The sequence below is a fragment of the Rhinopithecus roxellana genome, chromosome 14 (genome assembly GCF_007565055.1).
Source record: "Rhinopithecus roxellana isolate Shanxi Qingling chromosome 14, ASM756505v1, whole genome shotgun sequence".
NCBI lineage: Eukaryota > Metazoa > Chordata > Mammalia > Primates > Cercopithecidae > Rhinopithecus > Rhinopithecus roxellana.
Window position 1 is genome coordinate 14723863 of NC_044562.1, and position 23435 is coordinate 14747297.

The 23435-nt window shown below is 39.4% G+C and overlaps 1 protein-coding gene across 2 annotated transcripts in view; it reads left to right on the forward strand.

The window, feature by feature from the left end:
- Positions 1–2573: 2573 nt before the first annotated feature.
- CNTNAP5 (contactin associated protein like 5) overlaps positions 2574–23435 on the forward strand; it is an 886717-nt gene continuing 865855 nt past the window's right edge. For both annotated transcript variants that reach the window (XM_010356733.2, XM_030916676.1), the window contains exon 1: positions 2574–2655. In XM_010356733.2, coding sequence (XP_010355035.1) covers positions 2574–2655 — 82 coding nt within the window. The remainder of the gene's footprint in view (positions 2656–23435) is intronic.

A 23435-nucleotide genomic window follows, 5' to 3' on the forward strand; every position in this document is an offset into this window, starting at 1 on the left:
ATTCTGCTCTTCAGTATATGAGCAAGAATAGCTAAAAGACAGGTACAAGATTGTACTTTTTTAAGGGAAAAATCAACAACCCTGGAAACAATCTATAGATCCATACATCAAGGAATTAATGCATATATTTTGGCATATTTATGAAATGAAATACAATACAGTAGTTATAATAAAATAACTAGGACTTTATGTAGCTGGATACATACATTTCAAAATTATAATAGTAAGTAAATTGCAAGGTGCAAAATGACACCACTTTTGTATTGGTTAAAGACAAAGCACTCTACATATTGTTCAGGGAGATAAATATATATGGTAAAACTTTAAAAACATTATGTATAGGAATGATATACACCAGATAAGTAAAGTGTTTACTTCTAGGTATGATGGCAGATGAATGGGATCAGAGAAAATGCAAAAGGAGCTTAAGTTATATCTGTACTATTCTACTTTTAAAAATGTCTAAGTGTTTACATACAATTAGAACATACCAAGCTGTAATGGCTCAGTATATTTCTCTAGACTTCTTAGTATGATTAATAGCCAGATAGATATTTTACACCATGGGATCCTCAAAGGCTAGGGGTTGGGTGGCAGCTCCTCAGTACCCTTGGTAGAAGGAAAAAAGAAGCCCATGCAGATAGACTTTGAACCCCAGCCCTCTCCTCTCTTCAGACCCCTTCCCAACTGCCAAGAGGGCAGCTCCTTAGGTCACCTCAGCCTCGATATGTTGACATTCACCATCTTCTGGGTGTGGTCCTCCACTGCAGCCTACCATGCACTCCAACTAAAGCCCCAGCTGGGAAAGTCTTTCAGTTTGCCCAGGAATCTAGCGACTTACATAATCATCTTTAGTTAGAAGCTTGGAGAGAAGAGGATCATTTATGTATAAGTGATAGGACCCTCGAAATTCTTTCTTCTCTAATAAAATGATGAGGTCACTAATCCAGTTGTCATTCAAATATTTCTTAATATTTCAGTGATGTGAGTCTAGCTGTAACCAAAAAACACAAGGTTAACCTCAGGATTCATGCAGAAGCTGCTTGAAACCTAGTCCCATCTATAGTTGTGCAGCCAGGATTGTCAGGAGTCTACAATGACAAATAAGACTGTATAATTGCTTCTGTTGAAGGTAAGAGGAGGATGGGGAGAGAGGGAGACATCAAATTCCTCTGAAGTGGGTAGAGTTCATCAACCCTAACTTCATTGTAAGCTTCAAATAGGAGAAATCATTATGGTCCCTCATTTTGTTAAGATTTGACAGCTCTCTGACAGCTTCCAATAAAAACAAACTAAGTTGATTTATGATAAAGCAGGAGAGTTTCCAGATGTATACTAGAAGCCAAAAGCAGAAACAAAATTTGCAAGAGGGGGTGTCTAGAAAGAAACCAAAATCACTCTTTCGCTTTTTCAAAATTCAAATTCCTACAGCAGAGTCCTCATATTTTGAATTCTTATGAGCCAACCCGGGCTTCCACCCTGACTCTCATCACTACCACACCCAAGTGTCTCTCCTCTCTCCGTCTCCCTGAGACGTCAGTGAACCACTGACTTCGAATCCAGAGCCCCAGAGCACCTTGCAGTACCTGCCCGAAGCAACGCGCCAAGAGCGGGAGGGAGACGCAGACGCCAAGACCGGCGAGAGGATGAGCGGTGGGAGTAGCTGCGGGGTCTGCAAGCAGGGGAGCGCGCACAACGTTAAACCGCGAAACCAGAAATCCCGATCCTATCGAGACCCATCAGCTTTTCCCATTAGGGAACGAACGCAGAGGAAATTAAATGCGTAATTCAAGCTCTGTTTTCCCCTCCCCTCCAAAGGTGGGGTGGAGGAACGCATCTCGTTAGCTCATTACAAAGCTTTCCGTGGGAAATTCCCTCTTCCTAATGCGTCTGTCTTCCAACTCCTATTAGCATCCTTCAGCAGCGGTCTTTGAAAATCTCCTTTGAATTTCAATACCTCTACTCGTTTCCCAAATGGGGGGAAGGGAAGAGAAAGCCGGTAGGGGGTAGAGAGAGAGAATCTCCTTTCCCTTTCACTCCCAGGTAGCCAAAGCGGACCGCAGCGGCTCGGCTGCCTGGAGGAAAAGCGCCCGAGCGGGGCAAAGACCCGCCCAGGCTGCTCTTATAGGCGAGCGCGGGGCGGGCCTGGCTGTGGGCGGTGCCGCGCGGTCCCGCTCGCCTATAAGGAGCTGTCCGCCACCCCGGTGCTGATTCCAGCTCGCGCGCCCGAAGAGGTGGATTTGGCTGTCCACCGAGCTCCGGCGCCTGTCGTTCTAATTGGGTTTGGATTTGCACCGTTAAGGAGGGGGGAAGAGAAGGAAGAGGCGGGCGAGGAAGGCGAGTCCAGCTAGCGGCTGTTGCGGGGACCGTAGCCCCAGCTGCAGCTCCGGAGAATCCCCCGCCACGGTTTCGGTGGAGCGTCTGGGCACGGGATGGTGTGAAAGAGCAAGTGCCTCTCGAAGGGGGGGTGGGAGGGGGTCAGGCCGTGCAGAGAAGAGAGAGAGCGAGAAGAAGCCGCGGCTGGCAACTGCGAATTTGGGATTCGATTGGGAGGGACTGCTCACTCGGGGGAAATGGATTCTGTACCACGGCTGACCAGCGTTTTGACTTTGCTGTTCTCCGGCTTGTGGCATTTAGGATTAACAGCGACAAATTGTGAGTACGAGGAGCTGGGCGCGGGTAGGTGAGGTGGAAAACCATCGCATTCAGAAAGACAATCAACTGTCTAAGCGTACTCGATTGTGTCTGCTTTGGGCAAAGGAAACGGAAAAAAAAAAAAAAAAAAAAAAGCTAATCAGTGTGGTTCCGTCACTCCAACCATCCCAAAAGTTAGCAGAGCTCAAATGAGCCAGCCCTGCTGGATTTCCTGCCTTCTTCCGTTATCGCAAAGTTCAGGGGATAAGGAAAGGTTTCTCTTCCCTTAATCTGCTAGCTCCGCGTTCCATGCCTGCATGATCTCAGCCAGGGCTTTTTCCGGAGAAGGGCCCCCGGTTTAGACAGAATGCACTGGGAGCTGAGCTTCCTGAGATGGAGATACTCCCAGCCACTGTGCTCGGTAACAGTGCCTCATCTTTGAATGCAGTGCCTCGGATTTGCAGTATACCGAGCACCCCACGATATGTGGCTCTGCGTTCTGCCCTAGGCAGAAGGCTCCAGTTGGGGTATCCTGCAACCAATGGGCACCGGTTTAACAGGATTGGGAGTTTTGGCCTAAGAGTCATGGACCACTGTAGTCAACCACAAGATCAATGGCTGCCCCTATTAGAGGACGAAGAGCTTTGATGCACACCCCACCCCAAAAATCTTTGTGCTTATGAACATTAATGAGTATGCACTAAGTGTACACGCTCTCGTCCAAGCTCTAACCTCGGCAAGTGCAGGACATTTAATTTAGTAGGCAGGAAGGCTGGACTCCCAGGGATCCACCAACTGCACTATATATTTAAAGAATCCAGTCCGTCAAACTTGAATTCATCTTTGGAGCTATGAGAGGTTCAGGCTCAATTTCTCAGCTGCCTCTCTAGGCAGAGGAGAGGAAGTTTTTTCCAGCTCTGGGACCTCCTAAATGAGAAAGAATGCAATTAAGCCATCTGTGTTGTTTCCAAAGATGGTTTCAAGGTGCCTCAAGTTTCTGGGCTTGCTCCCATATCCCTTATCCCTGTCATGAAGCTCAGAAATATTACCCATATTGGAAGAGTTTTATTTTTTATTTTTTGTAATTTGCACTATCATGGTTAGAGAACAGTAGGAAGATTACTTACCACATAGGGGCCTTTCTACCTCACTCTCCACCCACTTAGGTCCTAGAGGACCCTGTGCATTTATCCCGAGTTATGTCTCAAGGGAAGATAATTGAACAAATGTAGTGTACAGAAAAATATTCAAAACAGCCAGTGTTTCTATCTGTGGTCAGAAGTTTTGGAGGGCCAGCATCTACAGTTAGTCGTAATGCCTTATACCGATTGTATTAAAGTTTGTATTCTACAGGAAGGCTAAAGGGATCATCCTCTCTAAAGGAGGATCCAAAGGGCCCTGGTTTATAAATTATTTCAGAGAATATGTAGGAGCAGTTGGAATCTGACTTTTTTTCTTTTACCTCTTCATCTCCTTCTCTTTCACCTCCTTCTTTTTCTTCTTCTTCTGTGAAATTGTTCCCGTGTTGCTTTAGAAAAAGATCTAAGTGGTTAGTAAAAGGAAGTAAGGCACAGTGCTGGGCTAGTGTCTCCACCTTCTAGAACACTAGAGGTCAGTATTGTCCTAATGATACAAAGGCGTGGCAGCAAGCTAGCTGTGTTTTCCCTTCAGCACATTTACCTATCTGAGGAGAGTGAATACTTTGAAAAGCCACAAAGATGGGGGTGAGAGATAAGGGTAAAATATACTCCATAGGCATATGGCTTTGGACTTCCTAATGCAACACCTTTGCTTAAGAGCCAGTAAAACAAATATTGTAGAATAGCATTTATTTTGTAAATTAATTGAGTTGTGGTTAATGTGTTTTAATAATGCTCATAAAACCTAAATGACATGGATTTAAGACTCATGCTTGTCATTACCGATGCAGTAATAAAGCTAATTCTGAACATTTAAAATGAAACTTTGTGATAATAAGCTTTAGTATTTTATCAGTGACAGTTTAATTTCCCCATTTCCAATCAACATTTCAATTGAATGCTTGCTGCTTGCTAAATATTTTAGGGTCAATGTTCTTAAGGAATAATCATTAATGATCATTATCCTGTACAAAATCTATTAACTGAGTGAATAATAGAACAGCAGAAAAAGATTAGCTCTGAACTTGGTATATTTTGGTGTCTTCATAACCTATGATGTAGAAGCTCTAAGAAAAATGCATTAAAATTCCATAATTCCTTTAGATTTCTACTGACCACACTCTTTATCCATTAAATATAAGACTTGGGTTTATTTTTATCTATAATCAATTAATATTTGTATACGTATATTGAACATTAGCAATTTCTTTTCAAATAGTCACTTTATAAAAGTTTATTTGGAAAATTTTTTTTACAAGATCATTCTTCCTATATTTTGAAGTAATATTTCATGACATTTGTGGCAATAGCCTTGAAAATGGATTATTAACCCAATATTTTCCATGGTATATAGTTACACTTGTGGACTTTCTTCAGGTATACATAACTTCTAATTGTTTTTATTATTCTTATAATAATATGTTGTTGGTTGTTGTCATTGTGGTGTGGTGTGTATGTGTGTGTTTTGTGTGTGTGTGTACACGTGCCCTTACATTTCTCATAATCTGACCAAAACTTGGGCTTTTAACTTCAAAGGAAAGATGAATGCTTGCCCAGTTATAGATTTTAGAAGTTTCTAATTAAATAAAATTAAAATAAAGTCAGGTTAGAAGGGCCAGCTTCAGTACAGGTATTATGAATCTTTGCAGAGAACATAATTACCTACCAGTAATAAAAACTGCAGAAATTCCCTCATTTCAGATTTTCAGGATATTAAATAGCTACAATTCTTCCTTTAGGTTTACCCTGAGGGAATTAGTTAACTTTGAATGTAGATATAGTAGGCCAATGTTTAACAAAAAGTCATTTTACATATAATATTAACTCCTTTGACACAAGAAGTGATATGACTTGATAGTTGGTTACAGTGAAGCTGGGAGTTAGAAGAGCTAAGGAGTTCTAGCCCTAGTTATGCCATAGCTAAGGATTCAAATACCTGTTATGTTATTCAACCTTTTAGTGCTCACAGGCTTGAGTATAAAACAGCAATTTAGGTATGCATCTGCTCCAAAACAGAACAGCAGGTAAATATATTACTGAGAAAATTCTTTAAATATTAAATATGTTAAAAGACGATTACAGTGATAGAATGTGCATTCAGAAGATAGCAGGAATGCATGGAGCACATATGGTGTCATTACTTACTATTTTTAACAATAAGTATAGGTTGTGAGATTATAAAGAGCTTTAATTTTGAGCAATACATCACTTTGAATGATTTCCAAGCACAGTATCTAAGTTTGTTGCTACATATTAGGGTCACACAAATAGAGCCTTGAGAGAGGGATCAAAAAGTCTTCATTCTAGCTCATTCATCACATGTGGAATTTCATCTAAGATATATGAGAACGTCAATCAGATTCATAAGGCTCTTCAAATAAGGAGATGCACTTTGAGTTATCTGAAGCTTATGCACAAACTCAATCAATAGGTAATATTCAAAATAAACAAACAATCAGTCTGGTTTTTTCAGCAGCAACTTTTTGTGGCATTTATAGTAGGCACAAGTAAAGGAAGTACTATAATGCTCTTTTGGAAGAGTCTTAAAGATTTTCCTTTTGTTGAATTGGCTTATCTTTGACAAAACATATGAGCACTTTTTCCTTTCTCTTCACATAGTCCCCCATCTCACAATTAAATTTATATTTCCACAATTGGGAAATGTATACCAAACCCTAGCCTAGCAATTTCCACGAGTTCAAAATTATGAGAAAATTAGTTTTATTACGAAAACCTTACTCTCTCCTTGATTTATTTTTGTTCTAATGAGTGACTATGCTCTACATTGCAGTTTTCTTTCTTTTTCCTTTGTTCCTCTGCCCAATTTCATTGCTTTCATTACTGGATCCCAGTTTCCCTTTACTGAATCACTTTACTTCTTAATGCCCATTTGTTAAAAAAAAAAAAAAAAAAGTAATGTGATATCATTTGAAATGCCCCTAAAACCTTCATTTGGTGATTCAGAGTCTTTGAGTTGATAAGCCAGAGCTTCACTCAAATATTGCCTGTGTATACAGTGATAATTTTCTCCCTTATATGAGAAGGTGGAGAAAAGATCTAGTTACCTACAATACCAGAGGGCAATTGCAATTCACTCAATAGGACTTTATTGAAAGGTTGCAGTGTACACATTTGGAGCCAATAATGACATTTTTAATTCATAAGGGAAGCTTTCTTCATTCATCAAAACTCTGCCACTTTCTGGATGGTGACCTTGTAAAGGTTACATAGTTACCCCGATGATCTTGCTCTATGAAATGAAGAAAATGGATTAGATCATTGTTATTAACATCCTATTTACTTTGAACAAACTTTGTCTTTAAATGCTGAGGTTGCCTACTAGTCATTTCATCTGGATATTTCTGGGATGACTATATTCTAATGTTGTAAAGCAATTATAATTAGAATAACAACATAGTAGGGTTTTAATTCCTACCAACTTCTATACACTTATCTCTTACCTCATATTGTGTCCACATAAATTACCAAGGTAGCACAGCTAGGTATACTTACAGATCCAGTTTACAGATTAGTATATTCACGGTTGGTAAAAGTTAATGATTTCCTCAGGATCACAAATCTAAGCAATAAAAAGTCAATATCTGGACCTATATTTATCTATTTTCAAACACCAAACTCTTTGCAAGATATGAAACTTATTCCAAAACATGCACTTTGACATTGTGTATGTACATATCTGTGGAAACTTGACATGGGTTCTTTATGGTTAATTTCTGTAGCTCTACCCATGGCAAAGGGTATGAGAGTAGCAGTTCCCACCACGGCCAACTCCTGAGTCACATCTAAAAGAAAAAAAATGGAGATCTAGATTTGATGCAAAATGCTAAACAGCACAATGACCAAAGATAAGAGCCTCATCTGGATGAGCACTTGGTGCTTTATTTTTTCATGAGCTTTGATTTAAAAACTTGGTAGGGAAAGGACACAGCCTTGATGAGGACTTGTGAATCCCTTTCGTACACATACACACACACATAGTACCATGAAAGGCACAAGTTGACATTATGGCTTATAAGTCTACAGATGTCAGACCAACAAGTATTAATTAAATAATAGTTGTGAATTCCTGGTCCTAGCACAGGCCTGGCCCTGATCTGACTAAACCTCATCTTCACCATTCCTCCAACACAAATTTATGAAACTCCTTCACATTCCACAAACAAGCTATGTTGTCTCAAATCTTGCATTTATTTTCATAGACTGCCTGCTTGGTCTAGAAATACCCTTTTTCATTTGTTATCTTATCTCACTGTCTCCCTACTACACACACAAACACACACACACAGAGAAATATTTTTCTCAGGCCTATCAAGTGCTCCTATATATTACATTTCCATAGCACTAACAATTCTTGTCTCCTCAACTAGGATGCAGAGTTCTCTCATGGTCATATTTTATTTGAAAGTCTATATTCAATTCCTAAAACATTGAGCAAGTGAAAGGATGAGAGAATAAATGATTGGCTTCCTGCTAAGAATGCTTATTTCTAAACTAAAATTCTCTCTTGGCTCTATCGCTAGAGTATTACTTTTAAAATTTGTTTTATGTCTATTTTTGAAACAAGTATAACTCACTACTGTTTTGGAAAAGCCAAGAAGCAGTTAGCTATTAAATGAAAGAACAGAAGTTTGGATCACATGATTGGATGCGGGAGCTGAAAAACGAGCCCCTGCACCTATGGAAGCTTTCGTATTTCCGTGACTTCATTGCTATGATGGTCTCATTTATGTATCACATGGCCATTTGTTCCTAACAGAGAAAGCCTCTCCATCCACTGACATGAGTATCAAGTTGCAGCCAATTTTATTAACTTGCTTTATGGAATTTTAATGAGCTTTGCTTATAGAATCTAAAAAAATACATAATCACATTTCTATAAAAACTATTTTATAGCCCAAGGATCAGTATAAAATGGAAAAGTTTGGATTATATTCAATGGGGCTTTATTAATAAATTATTGAAAAGATCTCTTTTTTTAATTGCAAACCTGCATCATTACCCTGATAACATGATTCCATGAATCCCATGTCATCTTTTTAAGCTGTGGTCAAAAGCAGATTTAAATGTTAATAGTTTTGTGTGTGTGTTATGCATTTGAAAAAAATATTTTAAAACTACAGGTTCTCTTTGCTAAACTCAAGTTTGTCTATGAATCTGGAAAAATAATAGTGAATAAGAAAATGTAGTCCATAACCTCAAGCAGCTTTGAACACTTGCTCGTTAGAAAAATCAACCTTCAGTCATGTCAGAGTGATAAATGCTATGATAAAGGTAAACACAGCATGCACTTTAAGGCACAAAATGAGCATCTCATACTGGCTGGGGCATCAAGGTACACTCTTTGAGGAAAAACAAATTCGTCTAAGATTTTAACAGTCAGACTTTGTTAGCAGGAGAAATGGGAGGGGGCCAGTTATTACTTGGTATAGGGATAGAAGAAAAAAACAGAGTTGTAGGTAAGCATGAGAGTCTTTTATTTTTAAGGCTATGGAGATTCATTGAATGTTTTTATACATGTAATGATTATAATCAGATTTGTTGCTTTAAAAAAATTACTCTGTGAAGGATAGACTGGAATAGACCAAGACTGGTGGTAAGAAAACCAGTTAAGAGATGATTACAATAACTGAAGTGACAATTAGTAAGACCTTAAGTAAAGAAGGATAGATATATCAGAATCTGCAAAAGTTACACAGCACTGGAAAAAAAATAATGGCCAAGTAAATTTAAGACGTAGGCATGTATGAGCTAGTAAACTCACAGAAGGTGCAGATTGGTGGTTAAAATGTATTCTATAGCTGTTTCCATTGTTTTTGACAAATGAGAGGGATAGATGCTAGAAAAAGTACTCAGTTCTCTGAAATGAAGTTCTTCTCTGGGAATACCGAACGACCATATTCTCAGTGCAGTATATTTCATATTTGCATGACATTGTATAGCACATGCTGTCTGTATCCATCATCCTGATGCATCTTCTAGTCTGTAAATTATGCTGGATTTTGTCAGCAGAGTGAGAACTAGTCATTAAGGAATGTGTAATTAAACCTCAACATCCCAGTTCTCATTCCCCCTCTGACAGGGGGGTAAACCAGGGATCATTACTGCTATCAGGGGCTGCTCAGTGGAAAGAGAAACAAGGGGAAGTTGGGTGTGCTACGCTGATGTGCTATCATTGGTAATTGATTTGCTGGCATATATTCCATGTCTCTACATTTCTAATTGCTTTTGTGCATATTCTTGGGGGTTGATTAATGCCATCTGTTCACTGGATCAGCTGAATTGATAGAGTTTTAAAGGATGACAACAGTAATGTTGAAGATAGAAAGAAAGTGAAGAGAAATGCCAAAACACTGCTCATGATGTATATTATTTTTAACTATTCACCTTTGGAAGAAGAAATATCCTTCTACAGGCAATCCAAAGCAAATAGCAGTCTAAAGAAATGTGCCAAACAGACAAATGTTATGTAGATATTAGTCTAGGCCACTATTTACTGAATAGGTGGGTTCAGTTGTATCTCTTTTTTCCCCTCCCTCCCTTCTTCTTAAACCTTCTTCCTCTCTTTCCCATTCCTTTTCCTCTGTCTTGTGACCATGTGGTTTGTATATTACCATTAACTTTTCCCTGAGATGATGATTCTCTTCTGGATGTAAGATAAAAGGAGTAAGAAGTCTTTGAGATTCCAGTGCTGCCTTGCTAAACGACACGGGCGTACTCACCAAAAGTGAAACTTCCAGGCAAGACCTGTTACTGATGCAGGCCAGACGTAGGCCTGGTGCCCACAGGGAACCTGGGAAGGCCCTTCCCCTTGATTGCAATGCCCCATCCAACTCTGTCCCCAAACAGCTCATCTGCCAACTCCATTAATTTCCTGAATCTGTAAATATGGGTGGAATTGTGTGGGGAAGGGAGCCTTCCAATCCATATAAATAAGCTTTAAGACACAGAGCCCCACTGAGTATAGGAAAGCAAATCTATACTGTACTTGACAGAGAAACAGACCTTTTCCAGAAAAAAAAAAAAAAAAGTGTGTATGGAAGAGATAGTACTGGGTATCTGGAAAAGGGAGGATAATGTTTTGAATCTGGAAGGAGAAAGAACACGGATGTTCTAGGTATGCAAAACAAGTGTTGCCACTTTCCTACTTTTGCCCAGGCTGAACCCCTCCCTCATATTACATGACTAAAAGTACAGCAGATAGCCAATGGGGAGATGAAAAAGGACAGTGAGAGGGGCATATGTCACACAGTTTGGGATTGATTTAATTCTCGTTCTGTGAATATGTTCTGTGGATACTAATATGGATCTTGCAAAGTCTGTAAGTATGAGTGACTCTGCATAAAATACATATAATGTGGACATCCAATCATTATACCTGTTATAATTATTAATGAAACTCAACATGGATTTTTTCATAATAACTTATGATACATTGTAGGGCAAGGACAGCCACATTTCCATTTTCAAGCAAAGTCTGGCCCACTTCCCCTTCATCTGGGTAATGGGATGGGTGAGTCACTGCTAAGACAAATAGAAATTTGTTCTCATTTTATGTCCCATGTAAACAGTCTATAAGTAGAGTCTACCTCCACCTGACAGAGAAACATCACCATTCTGGATCCCTCACTTGGTTCCTGGGCTGGGTCATAGCATGATCACTGCTTCTAGGCCTTGGCCAGTGAAGCTGCTTGCTGAGGAACTCACAAAAAGGAGCCCCATAAGAGTAGGGGAAACAAGCTTCATCTGGAGAAGTAAGGAGCATAGCCCCTCCCAAAAACTGAACAGGCCCGTGGAGAAGATGTCAGCATTATGGCAGAAGGATCCTTAAACAGACCTTAAGTAAACCCATGATCTTGGGAAGGAGTGTGTGTGACAATGTTCTCAGCTCCCTAAGACCGCCATTTGCAGGAGATTCAGGCAGATGGACCTAGAATTGTAAAGTTGAGAGAGCCACGTTGCCTTCCTGCATACTACTGAAGTCTGTTTCTGATGAATAAGGCATAAGTATTCCTATTTTCTTGTTGATTTGGGGTTAAAAATCAGGTGCTGCATCATAATTGATGAGTTATTAAGACATGTTATCTGTGACTCCTCCCTCCCCTTCCCTCCTTCACTTCCTGCCTGCCTGCCTGCCTGCCTTCCTTCCTTCCTTCCTTCCTTCCTTCCTTCCTTCCTTCCTTCCTTCCTTCCTTCCTTCCTTCCCTCCCTCCCTCCCTCCTTCCTTTTTCCTCCTCTCCCTCCTTCCTTCTTTCCTCAGATGTTTTTGAAATGCCTAGTGCCCATCCATTTATCTGTACACTTCTGAAATCTTTTTGTTCATGAGAAAACAGTTGATGAGAAGAAAAATTAAAATTGCCATCCACATAGCTCCAGAGAAAACCACAACAAAAGGTAACCGTATCATCTCAAAGCAAGGTCATAGCACTGTGATCCACCCTTCCATCATTCCTTTACTCTTGCTCCATGTACGAAGCATCTCTTATTTTTTAAGTCTTTTCTCCCTGCTCCCTTATCTTTGATATTCTTCCCCAACATTCTGATCTGCCTTCTTTCTAATCCTCTTTTCTTCCTTCTCTTTCCTCTCCTCTCTCTTCCCCATGTTCTTCTACTCTTTTCCTTTCTTTCTCTCTTCTTCCTCTCCATCTCTCCCTTCTACCTCCCTTTCTTCACTCTTCCTGTTGCAATTAACTTTTCTAAATGACTTGTTTTTACGTTTTATGGCCTAAGTTAATGCTTTTCAAACTTTTCCACTGAAGTGCTGCTCACCGGAAAATAGAGTGCATGGGAACCCAGGGGATTCTGAGAGCTCAGCTTCAAATGGCCACTGAAGCATGTAATTTCCTGAATTTTATCTTCAACACTCAGGCAAATTTGCATTCAGCTCCATATTATATCCATGTTTATATTATAGTAAAATATTTTCCCCAAATCCCCAATTAAAATTGATGACCCAAGTTTATTAACTTAACCCATGACAGAGGGCTGCATAATGCCAGGGACACAGGCTTCAGTTTTTTAGCTCTTTCTCCCTATTTATGTTTTCCAGTCTTCCTGTATCACAGAGTCCTATTTTGTGGTCTTTCTCCTCATCTCAGAACAACAGGTTGCTGCATTTCCCATGATCAGCTGTTAATCTGTGAACTGCATATTATGATTAATCAATAATGGGGAGTAGGAAGGACTTATTAATTCACAAGAGAAAAGGAAACCCACAGACTAGCATAGTGAACAGAAACAGAGCCTTTTGGATGGGCTCTGGGTAAAAAGAAACCCCAGCCCCAGCCCAAGTCTTCAGATACTGCTCACCCCTGTTACGGTCACCTGGGACTATGCTGCCACATCCATGAGTTGTGCCTTTGAGTGAATGAGCTCTGTCAGTTTACAGTAATGGGGTCAACCAGAGCAGATGCTTTCTGATTGGAGATAGGCTGAAACCACCAGGATATTAAAAGATTAATGCCTCTGATTCTACAACAATCAGGAACCCTTTGACACAATCCAAAGAAATGAAACCAAGCAGATTGGAATGCTGGAACATTGGAGATTAGAGATAAAGTTAAGTAATGTGTTTCTTTCTCAGCAGGGTTTCAAACCTACACTCCGTGCCAAGGTTGGTACTTGGTAAGGTCTTACTCTATTTGTTTTCACAGTCCTATGAGACAGTTGTTCTTTTCCCCATTCTAGGGTGAGGATATACTGGCTTGGATGGTGTGGTAATTTACCCAAGATTAAATAGCTATAGGTGGTCACACTGGGATTTTAACCCACTTTTCTCTGGCTCCAAAACTCATACTTTTAAAAGTTTTATCTGCTCTTTTATTGACTTCAACACAAAGGCTTAACTGTTGTTAAACTCCAGCAGATAATTCATCCTAGCAGAGACAGTCTTTCCCTATCATCCAGGGTGAGAAAAGCCTCATGTGTCTAGACCCACAGATTCTGCCCCAATGTTCAGGCCATCTTATTCCAGTCTTGCAGGAGGCTCCTTCTCCCTATCTAGAAGTCACTATGGCAACCAGTTCCTATAGGTTAGCCGTTTATAAAAGTTGCTTGTATTGTTCACTAAAGCTTTTCATCAACTTTTGGTGGCCAGGCATCATGCCTTCACTAATGGCCTTGTGGATTCCATGTGCCCACTATGAGTGTCTGTTCCTGAGACTCCTCCGTCACTAAGTGCAGTATTTTTGTCATTACATAATATTTCACCCCTGAAGAATACTGCAGCCCTAGAATTTGTTACATGGATTTTATATTTAAATTCCACTCTCCCATGTCCACTGTAGCATTATCTACAATAGTCAAGTCATGAAACTAACCTAAGTGTTCATTAGCAGATTAATGGATAAAAAGTGCATAGTATAAAAACACAACAGAATACTAGTCAACCTTGAAAAAGAAGGAAATTCTGTCATTTGTGACAACATAGATTAACCTGGAGGACATTATGCCAAGTGAAACAAGCCAGTCACAGAAAGGCAAACATTACACAACTCACTTATGTGTGGAATCTAAAAATCTCAAATTCATAGAAGCAGGAGGTAGGATGGTTGTTGCCAGCGGCTGTAGGTGGAGGGAGGAATGGGAGACGTCCATCAAAAGGTACAAAGTTTCACTTAGAAAGGCGGAATAAGTTCTAGAGATCTTTTGTACAGCAAGGTGACTATACTTAAAAATAATGTGTTATATACTTGAGAATTGCTAAAAGAGTAAGATTTAAATATTTTTACCATTTCACACTGTATACATATATCAAAACATTATGTTGTACTCCACAAATACATATAATTTATATAGACCAATTAAATAAACAATACAATTTTTTACTAATTAGAAAAACCTTATTCCTGACACTTAGATAATAGTTTCAAACAAGTTAATTATTGGATGCGTTCAGATCTGTTCTTTGTCTTAACACTGCAAGATTCATCCCCAGATCCAGACTGTAAGCTCTTTTTACCCAATAGGGATAAGCAGAAGGTTAGGTTTGACAAGTGTATACCCAATTTCATTATTTTTCATCAGTGACTATCATTGACTAGTGCCAAATGATGGGCCCCTGTCCGACTGGCTTCAGAGCATTCCCTTGGTAGGGAAGGAACAGTGCTTGTACATACCTGCTTTCATTGTCAACTGCATGGAAAACCACAGCAGTAAATGCTTTGTTTTATTCTCAAGTTCTCATGAGTCTGTCCCTCAGGCTTGCTGGTTGGCTTGGTTGCGAGGCCTGTCTTTGTGTCTCCTGTGTCTTCTATTTCAGCTATCGTCTTGACTCAGTGGACCTTCTTATTTGGGTTTAGAGAGGCAAAATAATTTGCTCAATGTCCAGTGCCTTACAGCCTTGCCTCTCTTCTGCATCAACAATGGGAGCTATCAAAAAAGGACACAGAGTATTCTGAGGCTGTTCACACTGAGGCAATTAATCAACGCAGTGTTCTAGCTCTCAAAAAGAATTAACCTTTCAAGGAATAAAGCCTTAAATATTTAAATTTTATTTTAAAAGCAGAACCTTTTGGTTTACTAAATGAAATCTTACATATGATGTTAATATGTAAAATAAATTAGAAGAGTAGCTTTGAAGAAAATAGAGTGAAGGGCCTAGAATCCTACCACTCAGCCTGCCCTTCTTCTGATTCTTCATGTAGGTACCATGTGAAGACTTCTGCCTTATTCTTAATTGCAGGAATCTCTAAGCCTACAATTTCACGAAAAAGCAACTAGGTGCACGAACATTTTGAGGAAGAGCGGGGATGGAATCCCTCCTCAGTCATGGTCCACGCCTGCCTGGTGCACAGCAGCAGAGCCGCACTGGGTGTGCCCCACCTGGCTCTGCTTGCATTGGCCAACAAGCTGATGTCCAGGCTGGTAAATACTTCGAATATGATCTCTGCCCTAAGTTACACTAAATAAGCAGATGCTTTATTCTAAACCATTGTAAATCTGATATATCTTACTATTTTATGTGAGTGTCAGGGCAAGGCATTCTTACTGGAATTTACTGATTTGAAAAGATGGTAGCTTGTCAAATACTTGTGTCCTTATCTTGATATCCTTAGTTGGTGGTAGCTATTTGTATTTTAAATAATTGTGTTGTGAAAGCCCTTGCATTATCTACCTGCCTTCCAGGCATTCCCTTGGGACCTCCTCAGAAAAGGGAATCTCATGTTAGCTGTGATTAAATTGCCCATATATAGCACAGTAAATGGCAAAATAACTACTTAATAAATTGAATTGAAGCACGACAGGTTAGGTGAAACCCAAACACAGGCAGCAAGCCTGGATGAGGGATATTACGGGGCAAACCCCTGAGTGTTGCCTTACAGTGCAGTGCTCCCTCAACCGCCTCAAGCCTCTCCCAACATCTGTGAAATAAACGGACCTTTGGGCTCCATCAGTGAGGCCATCTCAGTGCTCCCTAATGTTCATTAATGTGAGTAGAAGTGATGAAAGTATACAAATAAGATAAAATTGTCACACACCTGGATTCAGTCTTGATTTCTGATTCTGGTCAGAATATTAACTTTAATCACATCTTTGAGTGTTTACTTAGAGTACCATTCATCACAAAATCCTTTTATTTAGGTCTACACTGTGCTCTCTCCTCCCCCCCGGGTGAACCCCAAATGACCCTGCTTTGTATTTGTAATAAAATTTTTTTTTTTTGTTTTTGAGACGGAGTCTCGCTCTATCTCCGGGGCTGGAGTGCAGTGGCCGGATCTCAGCTCACTGCAAGCTCCTCCTCCCGGGTCCCCGCCATTCTCCTGCCTCAGCCTCCTGAGTAGCTGGGACTACAGGCGCCCGCCAACTCGCCCGGCTAGATTTTTGTATTTTTTTTAGTAGAGACGGGGTTTCACCGTGTTAGCCAGGGTGGTCTTGATCTCCTGACCTCGTGATCCGCCCGTCTCGGCCCCCCAAAGTGCTGGGATTACAGGCTTGAGCCACCGCGCCCGGCCTGTAATAAAATTTAATGCAAGTAATAATTTAATACAAGAAGATTTATTTAATGCATTACTCAAAATAATTTAATAATATTAAATAGTATGCACACATATATATGCATACACAGATTTTTTTAGTGATTTATTTTTAGATTTTTTTCACGGTTAGTGCACCTGGTGGAATTGTCCATGTGCATATCCGCTATGTAAACCACTTGTACCGGTAACTGTCCAGATTGATTATCCCCCAAGGTCAGTATTGACTTGGGTGTCACCTTTGTGAATATTTACCTTTCCAGATAATGAATTGAAATGGGCATTTGGATGGAAATTAATATCTACTTATTTTCTGAAATCAAATGCTGTCGGGAGGTGTGCAGACATGCTCCACTGTGGCTGCTTGTTTCAGGGTGGCATTCAATAAGCATTCTTTGCATTCTGATTTACTGTGGTTGTTTTTATACCTCTTTCACACGGTTCTTTTGCCTCACAGATAGACTGTGAACTTCAAATGTATTCAGCTTGACATTTCAGTACCACAATCAGGAGATCGTGATATTTGAGCATATGGATAATAAGTACACATTGGATTAGTGAGCACCTTGGCCTTGGAGTTTATTTAGGCCAAGATACTGTTACCTGAAAAACACAAAACTCCTTCAACAATTATCTAATTATATAAAGAATATGGACGAGACATAAAATTACACAGTAGTTCCATTGGTTTTGAGGTATTGATTTGTCGTTTTGAGATAACCTTACAGTATGCCATGTGTCTTGTGAATATAATATGTACGACTCTGTGTGCCTGTGTCTGTGTCTGTGTGTGTGTGTGTGTGTGTGTGTAACAGTGCTTACTTCTTTACTGGCAGAAGACAGAGACATCTTTGGTAGACAGCTTTTAATATATCAAACCACAAATTCTAAAATTGTGAGACTACAATAGAAATATTTCCTGTTGTTCTTATTATAACTGTTGTATTAATTTTGGATATGGTCACAATATACATACAGAGAATTGTTCAAGCTTAAAAGAACTAAGGCATTTAAATACAAGTATAATGGTAAGAGTTTCTGTAATCTGTTATATATGAGTGGAATGCAAATATTCATAGGCAGTGCATTCTTGGTTTTGTCCTTTACAAACAAGGAGTATTAGTCTGTCATCCGTGCAAATCTTTTCTAGCCATTAATGGTCTGATAAAAGACCTGGACTTAGGCAAGCATATCGTAATTAAGCACAGACTGTGGCTTAGTAGTCAAGGGAATAAACCACTGTGAAAATTCATTAGTAAAGTTAATCCAGAAAACATCTGAGCAACTGAAACAAAATCAATTCAAGGGGAGAATGTATAACTCTATTGATGTTCTCACCCTTGTTGATACATTGTTTAGAGTAAAGATTTCTATGTCTTCTGCATAAATATCAATTTTTGTTGGCAAATTCAATTTGACTTATTGGGTTCCTATAGCTAAGTGTTTTGTGGTTCATTGGGAAATGATGTCATTTTGTGTATGAGGAAATAAAAATACCTCACTTGATGGCCAAAGTCTCATTTGACTCACCATCCAATCCTCAGCCCAGGTTAAACACTAATGCCAAGGTGGTGCCACTGCTTTTATGTGCTGGAAAGGTTTGAGTCCTAGAAGAAGCCAAAGACATTGGGAGGTTTCTCTGTCCATTATTTGCACATGTATGGGCACACATGCCTACACACTGCAGACGTATACACATACTGTCAATTAAAAGTTTGTGCCTCTTTTTTAAAAAAGGAATTAATGTGGAGTCAGATTAGTGGTTTACAATCAGATGTAACTTTGCCCCAGGGGACATATGGTAGGGTCTGAAGACATTTTTGGTTGTCACAGCTTGGGGGTTGCTACTGGAATCTAGTGAATAGAGATTAGAGATATTGGAAAGGAACATTCTACAATGCACATTGTATTATATGCCATCTTTTATCTCCCACAACAGATAATCATGTAACTCAAATGTAAAGATAATCAAGTGTTGAGAGACAAGTTTAGATCTATTAGTGATTTATGCATCATGATGTGTCATACACACACACACACACACACACACACACACACACACACACATATTTGAGACAGAGTCTCGCTCTGTTGCCCAGGCTGGAGTGCAGAGGGGCCATCTCAGGTCACTGCAACCTCCAGCTCCTGGGTTCAAGTGATTCTCCTGCCTCAGCCTCTGAATAGCTAGAATTACAGGTCTGAGACACCATGCCCAACTAATTTCTGTATTTTCAGTAGAGAAGGGTTTTCACCATGTTCGCCAGGCTGGTCTTGCACTCCTGACATTAGGTGATCCACCTGCCTCAGCCCTGCAAAGTGCTGGGATTTACAGGCATGAGCCACCATGTCCAGCCAATGAAAAATTTTGAAAAGAGGTTTTCTTGCAGCATTTAGACTTATAGAAAGAGATATAAAATAGAAGAGCAATATGGTGGCATACATTTTCACCCTGGTTCTGCTTACTGGCTATATAAATTCCTCTTCATTATTTCACATTTTTTCCCAAAAAAGGTGATGTTACCCTTCCTATTTTCTATTGTGAATAACATAAGATAAAGAATGTTTTTAAGAAGCTGTAACCATGATTTTGCTGAAATCATATTTATTATAATTTTCATTATTTGGAGGAGTAATGGCCTGGCTGTGCTGTCCTCATAGGCTTTAGACAGACAAGGATAACACGGAGGATATGGGCACAGTAAAAGAGGGACTGAGGGTACATATCCTGGACTGGGAGTACATCTCCTGGACTAGGAACTGCAAAGGTAAATTTTATACCAGTTTTAGGTTTTCAAAGGGTTTTTAAGGTTGGTTTAAATTTCTACCTCTGTTTAAAAATTATCTAGTCAGTACACCTTTTGGCAGGGTGTCATGTGCTATAATGCAATCACTGAAATCTGTTTATAGTAAAGCACTTTCTGTCAATTTTTTCTTTTTGTAGGCCCCCTCTTGCATAAGCATAACTAACTATCTATCTATCTATCTATCTATCTATCTATCTATCTATCTATCTATCTATCATCTATCTATGTTTGAAAAACGGGATAAAAACTAAAGGTGCCAAAGTTGCCTATGCTCTGGAGGTGATGTAACTATATGTCTCAGGAAAGGTCATGAACCAATCTATTTAGATGACACTCTCTACCTTATTTAGCAGCTCAAAGATCAGCTAGATAATAATCCTGGCTTTGATTGTTTATCTTCTCCAGTCTAATATTCAGTTTTTAACATCCATTACATTAGAAATAGTCTTTAATTTGTCTTTTCAATGGAAAGAAGATGAATGGCCTTGGTCTCTACTAGATGTCTGCCTTTTGAAAAAGGAAAGTGATAAAATCAGAAGTAAGAGACTGCAGAGTTGGGAAAAGGACCTTGGAAGTGATGTAGTCCAGCCTACCCTGCATAATGTAGATAGATCTCAACATTCCCTGAAACATTGCAGATAGTTGACTATTCCATTTTACTTAACCTCCTAAGTGAAGAGGTAGGACCTCACAGGACAGCTCAGTTCCTCAACAAAAATTATAGTTGGTAGGACATTCTTTCTTCCACTGTACACAAGTCTGCTCCAAGTACCACCAAACGACTCTCCTTAACTCTACCCACTGAACGTTTCAAACCAAGTCTTCTTCCTCTTCATCATAATTATTCCACAAATACATAATGATCGCCACCACTCTTCTCTCAATCTTTTCAATCTTTTTATATCTTCTTTTTCTCATTTTTTTCTATGACATGATTCCTTTCCCTTGGACTCCCCATCATCACGTTCTCTTATTTGTAGTATATTCCTTTTTCTCAATGTTTTCTTTAAAATATGATATCTGGAATAGAGTGCAATCCTGATTTGTTCTTACCAACCTGTGTGGGCTACAATGTGATGGTCATAAGGAATCCTGGGTTGGAGAGAAGATTCAGTGAGGTTTACAACATAAACCTTAAAGTCTAAAACAAAAGTACCAAAAAACCATATTGTGGAAAGGATATTGTCTCTACTTTCTCTAACTCACTCTTTCGCTTACTTGGCCCTCAACTGACATAAATTGGTCTCTTTACTTTGTTCAGGGATAACTGGTAGCATTTTGGGTTTCTCCTAAATTAAGTGAACTTTGAACTCTCATCTTACCTTTATCTGCCCAGATCTTCCCCATGGGCCAGTTCTTGTCCACTCTTCTCTAGTCTTAATTAGTGTGACTGTCCCCTAAATCCTTAATACTTATACAGCATATATTACATTTTTAAGCCCTGTATTATATGCTGTCTTTTATTTGCTTCTACTTCTATTTTCATTCAGAGTATGTTGAACCGCAATCAGTAAGAAGAATTACATTTACTATAACCTCTGTCAATAGCAATAGGAGTACTGCTTACTGTGAGCCACATCTTATCATTGACATGCATTCCTATTAATCTGGCTCATGACCCTATATAGTTAATCCATTATTCTTACTTTTTAGATGAAGAAATATATGTTTAGAGTATCCAAGTAATTTTCTTAACTTCATACAATTATTAAATGCTTTGCCTGAAATCCAGCCCTGGTCTCTGAACCCAAAGTACTGTGTCCTTTACATTGGAGAAAAGATTTTACAATCCAGGTAGAATGGGAGCTCCTAGCAGTTTGTCAATATATCATTCTAATTAATTGGAGGGTATTTTACTCATTTTACAAATATTTTTAGAGCACCAATTCTAAACCAGGGACTGATCTTAGATATTGGTAAAGAAACACATTCAATTTCTGAATATAAACCAGGGCTTATTTTTTAAAAATTGTGGAATACAGAGAGTCCCATAGGTCTTGGGTTCCACCTTCCCATGGCCACCCTTATGGAGGTGATGGTTTATATTGGCTCCTTTCTGGTAGTTCCCCATTGTGCTTTTTCTCTCGTTTAAATGTTTCATAGAGCCATGTGGTAGCTCGTATCTCCCCAACTGTCATGATGGTGGATGCTGTGAAATGATCTCGGCATGTTTGAGGACACATAATATCCTTCAGGGTGACCTTATCTCAGAAACTAAACTTCTTAATTGTAGCTATAACCCCACCCTCGCCACAGACGGAAGCAATGGTAGTGAGAAAACACACACACACACACACACACACACACACACACACACACACAAGTAAGTGAGGCCCATCTTCCTGGAATGTCAATTTCATCCAAAGAGTAAGAAATACACATTATGTGTATATCTTTAAAAATACAAATATGTTCTGGAGTAGAATACAAAATTTCATGAAATTTTCAAATAAAACATGAGATTTCAAATATGTCTCTGGCTCCAAAATGTGTTCACAGAAACTTGATATCAATGAATTCACTGTTTTCCTGATTCAAGATGCCTCAGGGAAAAGCAAACAAGCAAGCTTAGTAACAAATATCCCTGATTCAATTTCTGTGGGTCTAGGTAAGTCTTCCATATTGGCCTTCATTTGAAAATAAATGTCTTTCTTGAAACTTTGATTTTTCTTTTTTTTTCTTTTCTTTTCTTTTTATTTTATTTATTTTATTTTTTCTATTTTGAGACAGAGTCTAGCTCTGTCACCCAGGCTGGAGTGCAATGGTGCAATCTCGGTTCACTGCAACCTCCGCCTCCCAGGTTCAAGTGATTCTCCTGACTCAGCCTCCCAAGTAGTTGGGATTACAGGCGCCTGCCAACACACTTGGCAAATTTTTATATTTTTAATAGAGATGTAGTCTCACCATGTTGACCAGTCTGGTCTCAAACTCCTGACCTCATAGATCTACCTGCCTTGGCCTCCCAAAGTGCTGGGATTACAGGTGTGAGCCACCATGCCAGGCCTGGTTTTCTTTAAGACAGAGTTACCAGATAGTGTTACAACACAGCATGATGTTATAGTTGTATATAATGTCTTATCTCTTAACACCCTCTGATTTTAAAAATGCACAGTGTAGACAATGATAATATTAATAACCTTCTTTATTTTTATTCTAATGCCAGTTTTCAGACAATCTCTATTATTGGCTTTGTGTGTTGGGGAAGAAGGTAGAATGAAGTAGTATTGACAGAAAGGCCATTCCTCCACATCCCCCGTGGCAGGCCTCTCACAGACAGTCTTGCTGTGGGTGCTACATTAGGACCCTTAACAATTTCCATTCTGTGTTTAAGAGGTGTTATGAATCCCCCCGAAATTGTGCACTCATCCCTGTGCATATATCTGCATTTTTGCATTTTTCTTGGATAAAGGTATTTATATTTCACCCAATTTCCAAAACGCATCCATGACCCAGAAAAGATGAAGAAAGAAAGGCTCTGAGAGCCTCATTACCCTGAACATCCTCAGGGAGGGGAGGAGGGGACAGCCTTATTCTAGATGCTGGAAATTTAACCTAAATGTGCCTGAGCGTTGTGCCCTTTTCCAGCACCTGACGGGGTGAGTGTGTGCTCTGGGGTGCTGAAGAGAGTGGGAAAGAGCAACCCCCCACAAAGGGAAATAGTCTTCTAGAAAATAAAAGACAATGACAGAAAAGGAAAACTTCAGAGACGTCACAATTTGCCAGTGGCAGAGTATGCACATTGCAAACAATCTGGAATTAATAGGAATGAACATTTTTATTACAAAGAGCAGAGATTTTGAAGAACTTACTCAGGGCCTTACCCTCTGTCCTTTCCTCCACCTCCCCTGATATCCCATCACAAAAGA